Below are 8,419 nucleotides of genomic sequence, written 5' to 3'. Positions count from 1 at the left end.
TTCAGGGGGAACGAAAGTAGTAATTCTCAACTGACTCATTATCAGATGGAGGAGATTGCACCAGTGTGGAGTACAATTTATCCAGATAGCTTGTTCTTTAAAAATATTTTATAGTAAAATTCAAAGTAACTTTTGTCATCTTGATCATGGATTTTAGCACACAGGCAGAATTAAAAAAAAAAAACAATGAAAAGAGAAACAAAGTATTGCTGAGGAATAAATTCCCATTTGTCAGGACTGCCAGCATCTTTTTTTAGCAAGTCACTTACCTTGTTCACATGAAATCAGTGAGCTGTTTGTTGTGTCATCGGCCTCTTGAACAGCCTCATGATGGCAGGACTCGTGTTATAGAAGGAAGTGAACTTTGAATTGCTATCGTTTTTCCAAAGGAAGAAACTACACAAATTGATAATTTGATAACAGAAGCAGTAACAGACACAAAGCATTTCCTACTAAAATAATTAGTTCTGAAATCAAGTAATACTGCTACTACTAATAAACAGTGCAGAAGCCAGCTCTTTATTTGTTTCATATGGATGATTTAAAACCAGGATTATTGAAGAACAATTTTGTGTGGCTGCTGACAAGTGAACGTCTCTCAACAGGAATGCATAGCAAACCATGTTTAAAGGGTGGTGACATCCCAAAGTACAATATGTCTAAAACTAGTCCCTATGTTTAGCAGCACCTTTTTGCAACAGTAAATGAAATCAGTGGAGAAAGAGCATAGAAAGGAAAAATGGAAATGAATAGGACAAGAACACAGTAAGTCATTTCCACCATTTCTCAAGATTGACTGACTAAATTATGATGCCGCAACTAAATATGTCAATGACAAAAACGCTCAGGTGAAAGACTACATCTTTATATTCCACAAACCGATGAAATCCTATTGTACCTGAGCTTACTTTCTTTGTCACTCTGTCTACATTTATGCCCACTGGACAGTTTTTCGTGTATAATGACTCAAAAGATTTGCAGTCCTGCAAAAGAATCCACAAGTAGGAACTGAAATGAGAAATGTGGTTGGAGCAGTGGAAATCTTAAGGTAATTAAGATGAAATCCCATTGAGCTCAAGGAGAGAGGAGGAGAAATGAAGCAGTGGAGGCAGTCTAGAATATTAGTCACATTTTAACAATATAAATGATTCTGAGCCAGCAAGCTGGCCAACATGATATGTTGGAACAATAGGGATGAATATCATAGCTGTCTATTTTAGCTAAAACATTTTTTAAAAGCAAGGTTATTGGAATGAAGTTCTCACTGATGCAACGAGATTTCAGCATGTCCATTATAGCCACTGTTGGTATGGTACAATAAATAAATCAGTTTTAACAGTTCAAGAGATCTAATTACTGAGCATCATTTACCTACATTATATACAAAAGTGTGTCATCCTGAAAAGAAAAAAAAAAAAAGATTCAGGAAATGGGTTTATAAAGCACTCCACTTGTTTTGATTAGTTCCTCTCAAAGTGTGTGTGTGGGTTTTTTTTTTTTTCACCTTGGTGAGAAAGTAGGGTTATGGAAGAGTAGAAAAAGCCAAATCTGTGACAAATTTTAATTTAAAAGGTTAAAACAATAGTTTTAGTTTTTAGGCTAGAGACTGGAATAAACAAGGGCATTTGAAAAAAATGGAATTTCGTATTTTTTTGGACAATGTACATTATTTGAAATTGGGCAATTATATCCACTTTTTTTTTTCCCCAGAAAAACTTCAAGTGTTAAAAACTCACCTAATAATAACATTACCTATCCAGTGATGTCTGGATAACATGTGCACTTACAGACATCTATAGTATTTGTCTTAAAACTATTAGCAACATTTTCAATCATTTACAGCAGAATAGCTGAAGGCAGGAGATAGTATCTTCTAGGCATTTTTCATCAAAGCAGATGTCTAATGAAGTAAAATATCCCCACATTTTACTAGCAGTTCAGGTCAATTCATTTTGACCTGGTTGATTCTAAATAGCAGAGACTTTGGTTACAAAACTCACTTTCTAGGTTCCTGACAAACAAACACCAAAACTGCTTGATTTGGAGAGAGATTGGATGGAAGGTGGAAGGGTAGGAACACCAGATGACAAGAATTAATGGGAGTAATTGGCAAGTGTAGAAATGAAGTGGGAGAAACTACAAAAATTTATTTTCCCACAAAATAATTCCACAAGCTGTGTAAACTTTTCTTCCTAAAACAAGTACTATAAAACACAAAGATTGTACCATTTCCAGTGAAACACTCACAGTAACAAGTGCCTGTGTTTATGCTCCGGGAGTATCACAAAAAGAGCCAGCAGATTATGCTTCCCTATTTACCTTTGGCAGCAAACTTCCTCAAATTCCCTGACTGCGCATTGGATTATTAAAGTAACAGAGAACAACAAAATAGAAATCCAATTGGGCAGAATTTTAAGTATCAGTCTCTATTTTTTCTTCAACAGACTCTTTTTTTTTTTTTTTTTGCATTCAGATTCATCATATTCACTCAAACTTACCGTATCACACACACGTGTGCACACATATATCCACGTGTGCACACACATACACACACACACCCCTGCACGCAAAGATTTCTGGCTCATATGCTCCAGTGCTATGACTCTTAACAGACACCAACTACTAAGAATGTGTTTGTTACAATCAGTGTGAATCCTATGGATTAGAATTTCTAGAGTTTGGTTACCTCTACCATACCTCGTGGTCAAAAAGATAAGCTTGTAAGGATGGCATGGTACTCTTGAATTAAACCTTTCTTTATCTCAAGCAATCACACATATTTACAATATGTACAGGAGACTTTCTGCTATAGAGGGAAAAGTATCAAGACTGAATGTTGTTACAAATTTCCTGAATTGAGGGTATTTCCAGTCCCTGTAATTCAAAAGCAAATCTGCTGACTTGGCATTAGGACTCTTAAAATAGTGTGATCAAACCGATATAATAAGAAGGTGTTTACAGAAATAACATTTACAAACTGTATATACAGTACACAGTACCAGTACATAGAAAATAGATTCTCACTTTATGATCCCCTTTGTGTAAGGCAAGACTGAATCTGTCCCCCAAATTTAGTCAACCAGAGGTACAAGCAACAGATAGTGGTCCTTAAATGAATATGCAAATTGGGAGAAAATACAATTTTGTTTGTTGTGTAGGCTGACTCTGGCTTGCTGAATACACAGGAGATTATTACACATCAACTCTAGCTTGTTTAAAACACTAATAACCACCTGAAGATGACAACAGATATTGTTCAAGGGGCAGCTACCAAAAACAGCTTTGTAAAAGTCAAATACGACACCAGAAGCCTGTAACTGTACCGGGTGAGTCAATAGAGCACTTCCAAAAATAATAATAAAAAAGGATGTGAATATTCTATCTCATGCTATTGCTCTGCAAGCAACAGCAATACAAACTGTACAAGACAGATATCATTTGATTTGTGATGGAGAGCCAAAATATTTTGTGAGGTGTTTTTTTTGGGGGGAGGCAGGGTGGTGGTTGGGGAGTGTGGCTGTTTGACAAGACTTCCAAGAGACAAACAAAAATGCCTCAAAGGCTTAAGTCACTGCCGGATGTAAATATCCCTGTTCCACTCCCCAGCCTCATTCCGTTTTTTGGATATCACTTCTCCATCCTTGTCACAGTATCGATCTTTTGATTTGTGTCGACTGCGCTGCTTGTGGCATTCATTGTGGTCCTGCTCTCGGTCAGCCTCCCGAGACCGGTGCCGAGATTCCCTGTGTCTGTGGTCACTGACCCCGTGCACGTCTTCCCGGTGGTTGTGATCCCGGTGGGGGGCGTAGTGGTCTCCGTGCTCATGGGAGTAATCTTCCTTTGGCTCCACGTAGGCCGAGTCTCGACTTTCTTGGGTTTCTGAGTCAAACGTCTCTTGCCTGGAGAGGCCTCGGCCCAGGCCGCTGCGATGGTTGTGGTGTGGCGCTGAGGAGGAGGAACGGTGCTGGGATTTCCGGACGGGCTCAAGACAGGGCTCCTCTTCAGCTTGGGAAGCAGAGCGGGTGGGAGCAGAGTAGTCATTCCTCTGGTCTTGGGAACCCTGGGTACGGTCAGAAGAGTAAGTGGAGGTTAGCCAGGGTACTGACAGAGAAGGACAAGGAGGAAGAAAAGGAAAAGAAGGAAGAGAAGGAAGAAAAGGAGGAGGAGGAGAAGGAAAAGAAGAGGAGGAGAAGGAAAAAGAAAAGAAGGAGGAGGAGGAAAAAGAAAAGAAGAGGAGAAAGAAGGAGGAGGAGAAAGAAGAAGGAAAAGGAAGAAAAGGAGGAGAAGGAAAAGAAGGAGAAGAAAGGAGAAAGAAAAGGAGAAAAGGAAAAAAAGGAGAAAGGAGGAGATGGAGAAGAAGGAAAGGAAAGAGGAGGAGGAGAAGGGAAAGGAAAAAGAGGAGGAGATGAAGGAAAAGGAGAAGGAGAAAAGGAGAAGAAAGGAGAAAGAAAAGGAGGAAAAGGAAAAAAGGAGAAAGGAGATGGAGAAGAAGGAAAGGAAGGAGAAGAAAAGAAAAAGGAGGAGGAAAAAGAAGGAAAAAGAAGGAGGAGAAGGACAAGGAGAAAAGGAGAAGGACAAGGAGAAGGAGAAGAAAGGAGAAAGAAGGAGGAGGAGGTCAAGGAGGAAAATAAGGAGAAAGGAAGAGATGGAGAAGAAGAAAAGGAAGAAGGAGGAGAAGTAAACGGAGAAGGAAAGAAGGAGAATGAGAAAGCAGAGAAAGAAAGAAGAAAAGAACATGGAGAAGAAGAAGGAGAAGGTCTTGCACCTGTGAATTGGAGGCTGGGGTGGAGCTGATTGGAAGAGATGCCGTAGCTAGAGTTCGACTAAGGAGGGGATTGGGGGGATTGCTGCTAGGAGGGTGTGTGGCCTTCCAGTAAGCCTCCATGTAGTCAGCAAGATGTTCACAGGCATCTTCAAGCTGGTTTTCATCTAGGATTACATCAAACAATTCCTGTAGAGAGGAAAAAAAGGTTAAGATCCTACTTCAAGCAGGCCAGCATTATGATTCGAGGGACAATAACAAAACAACCAAACCAGAAAACTGAACCCTACACGTAGAGACGTATGTTGATGTTTGATCTTCCCTACCATGTTGTGTCTACTTCTCCCTCTTACAGATGAAGAAATGGATTAGAAGAAGTTGTGTCCAGGTCCTTGTAGGACTTGTAAAGGCCATGTTTCACTTCCATGCTGGGAAATCTATAACCCATTAATTTTGGAGCCCCAATCAGGTTTTGGCTTATGTACAAATTTCTACACTGAAGAGAAGTAGTAACTCACTGGTGGACACTGGGCCAGTTTATCAGCTGCCACCATCTGGACATTGAGGTGTTTTGCTTGAGATTTTCCTCGAGATTTTATTAGCCTTTGCAAAACCTGCAAGAAACAATAATAAGATGATTCAAAATAAGATGTTCGAAAAAGAGCAAAATTTACTAAAAATTTAAAATTCCCATAATCTTTGTGAAGCAGGATGGAGTAGAAAGCAAGGTGTTTCAGAAGCAAAGCATTTTGCTTATAATGGACTGAACTGCCATCTCTCTCTACGAATCATTGAAATTCCAAACTGTAAAAAGCACATATTTACAGAAATCTCAATTAGGGACTTCACAACACATGCATACACCTGATTCACTCTGAGTTCCATCATTTTTCAAGACTCAAAAGCTATAATCATGTTTTCCTCACCTTGCTCTCCAAAACCACTGCCTGAGATGACAACCATTTACCTCCAGTCATTTTCTTACCAGAAATTTGGGCAAAAAGAGGTACATAATCCATTCATCATTGATTATTGACATTTAATAGAAGCCATATGTTTCTTTATAACCTTGGCTTCAATTTCAAAGAAAAATAACTTGTTGCATTAGAAACTAAGAACATAAAACACATTCTGGGGGAAGGCAAGTTAGCAAATAAACAACAGCAACCCTCTTTACCTTAGGAGAAGAAATCTTTACATAGACTATAATTGGAGCCAGAGAGGTTTTGCTGAGCTGGGCTGGATGATTGATGGTGTCTGCATCCAGGACTACCAACTGCAAAGTCCTTGCCAGTTCAAATATCCTTTCAATCTCACTCTGAACTTCAGCTGTAAAGGGAAGTGAGGTTCAATTATTTCAGGTGCAGCCTATTAAACAAAATTAGATTAAAATAAAGTAATAATGTGCTGTTCCTGCCACAGAAGAGGACACTGATGCTGAGTGAAATGCTAGAATTATAGACATGATAGTGGATTTTTTAAAGATTCCTTTGAAAGGAGCTATTTCCTCCAAAATATGTGCAGAATTGAGAAAATATGCTCTCAAGCTAAAAGACTGATGGTGAGAGGAAAAGTAAACTTCAAAGGGACATCAGATTTCCATAAGAAATGTATGCCATGGCTCTCTGTACTCACTTATATTTTCACTTGAAAGCTTTCACCTGATCATAATCCTTTCATACAAATAGAGAAAAGTAATACTAGAGACAGACCATTACCCCCCTTTCCTCTGTGGGTACTTCTCCTTGATCACAGCCATCTTCTAGAGCTTGCAAGTTTCTCATCTTCTTAGATATACAAATCAAACATTTACTGATAATAAATCATAATTTTGCAACCATCAGGCTTAGTAACACAACGCCATATGAGGAAGGTAGTGATGACTATGATGAAAGTCCAGCTTTTGGGATCCAGAAGAAACCAGAAAGTTGGAGACATTGCTTTCTGTTCCCAGCACACCTAGCAAACTCATAATTTCCATGACCAGAAGAATGAGCCCACAACTTCCACATTTCAAAAACATGCGCCCCCAACAAAGACAATACCACAAAAAACCAGTCTGCCCAGAAACCAGAGCTGGTCTGGAAGAAAAAAAAGGGGAAGACCATTTGTCTAGGTCCTTTTCTTTTTTCTCTAAATGGAACGGACCTTAATGTCCATAGTTAGAGGGACTTCCTCATTTTTATCCTGTGTTTAAAAAACATTTAAAAAATCATTTTCAGATACATTTTTACTATCATTTTAAAATGTCATCTGCATTTCACAATATTCATCCCCTCCCCCCTCCCATAACCCTTTACAGAGAGCCATTCTTCATAATAAAGAATGAGGGAAAAAAATTCAAAATAATCCCACATATGGTGAAAGTCTCAAATCATAATTTAGACACATCTTTAAATCACACTCACATGCCTAGCCTTGGGAACAGAAGTTTCTTAAGGGTAGTCTTAACTAGTATCCATTCCAGAACAAGAGAAAAAGATAAATTAGTTACTTCTTGAGACCTACTACTGAAGTGATAGTGATTATAGTTACAAAAACCATTTAAGGCATTACAATTTTACTCAACAATTCTTGGTTAAGGTGTGGTGTTTGTAATCTCTTTAAAAGCTTCTACTTTAATCCTTCTCTTACAGTATAGTCGTGTTCCACTTTAATTTCAAGCTAGATTATGAATTCAACTTTTTTTTTTTTTTAAACACCAGCATCCAAGTGACTTGGTCATTGGAAAGTCTATGGTTATCGTTATGATAAGCTCTAATAGGATCTATCCAGTTGGAACAAACAAATAAGGGGTTTAGGGGTGGGGCACTATGGTGGTTGTCCAAGGATCCAAACTCTGCTGATTGGGCAAGTCATTCCCCACCACCTTGACACAATCACTTTCTTCTTTAAAGACCATTAAGCTAGATTGTCATGGAAGTCTCTTATCTGTAGATCTAAAATCCAATAACCATACAATATTTAGAAGCTCTTCACTACAACCTTGGACAAAAAAACAAAACAAAAAAAACAAAACAAAAAACTTTAACAACATATAAAAACTTTTATTAAGACAGGTGTTCTCAACTTTGTACCATAGATTATTTTTGCAGTGTAGCAAAACTTATATTTCCCTTCTCAGGATAATGTTTTTAAATGAACAAAATATATAAAAATCCATTATATTGAAATAGAGCTTGCAAATTTTTTTTTAAAAAAGCAAGTTCACAAATACTTATATTACTAAGGTATTCAGGGCTTTACAATATGTAGTAGCAGAGCAAGCAGTCATAATTGATGCAATGAGGTTGATAAAAATCTTTTAAAGAAGTATGGAAGCACTTAAAGCTTCATATTGTATCTATTTCTTTGCTCTGGGACTTAGAGCAATATTTATCTGATCTGAGTTAAAAGCCATATAATACATTTAATCAATTGTGTATGTCAATATCCACTATAAAAATAACTAGAGGTCACATACATACACAACACATCCTCAAGCACTACTTTTGATGCAAAGAAATGAGTTTATTTGGGGATGACCAATAAGAGTTCTAAGCCATCAAAAGGTACTATCTTAAAAATCTGTCTTCTCACCTTTGCATCTTAGAAATGGATTTTGGTTTTTTCCCCAGATTCATCTCAAGAGGCACCCGCAGGAGGTTTTTATTAATC

The 8,419-nt window shown here is 37.9% G+C and overlaps 1 protein-coding gene across 8 annotated transcripts in view; it reads right to left on the bottom strand.

Annotated features, from left to right (window-relative positions):
* Positions 1–499: 499 nt before the first annotated feature.
* Positions 500–8,419, bottom strand: part of CACNB2 (calcium voltage-gated channel auxiliary subunit beta 2) — a 379,562-nt gene continuing 371,642 nt past the window's right edge. For all 8 annotated transcript variants that reach the window (XM_074266791.1, XM_074266797.1, XM_074266790.1 and 5 more), the window contains 4 exons: positions 5,940–6,091; positions 5,281–5,376; positions 4,766–4,951; positions 500–4,060 (listed from right to left, as the gene is read on the bottom strand). In XM_074266791.1, the coding sequence (XP_074122892.1) occupies positions 3,569–4,060; positions 4,766–4,951; positions 5,281–5,376; positions 5,940–6,091 (926 nt within the window). In that variant the 3' untranslated portion in view covers positions 500–3,568. The remainder of the gene's footprint in view (positions 4,061–4,765; positions 4,952–5,280; positions 5,377–5,939; positions 6,092–8,419) is intronic.

This window comes from Sminthopsis crassicaudata, chromosome 5, assembly GCF_048593235.1.
Source record: "Sminthopsis crassicaudata isolate SCR6 chromosome 5, ASM4859323v1, whole genome shotgun sequence".
In the NCBI taxonomy this organism is placed as follows: domain Eukaryota; kingdom Metazoa; phylum Chordata; class Mammalia; order Dasyuromorphia; family Dasyuridae; genus Sminthopsis; species Sminthopsis crassicaudata.
Note: the sequence above shows the minus strand (reverse complement) of the source record. Positions and strands in the feature narration are given on the sequence as shown.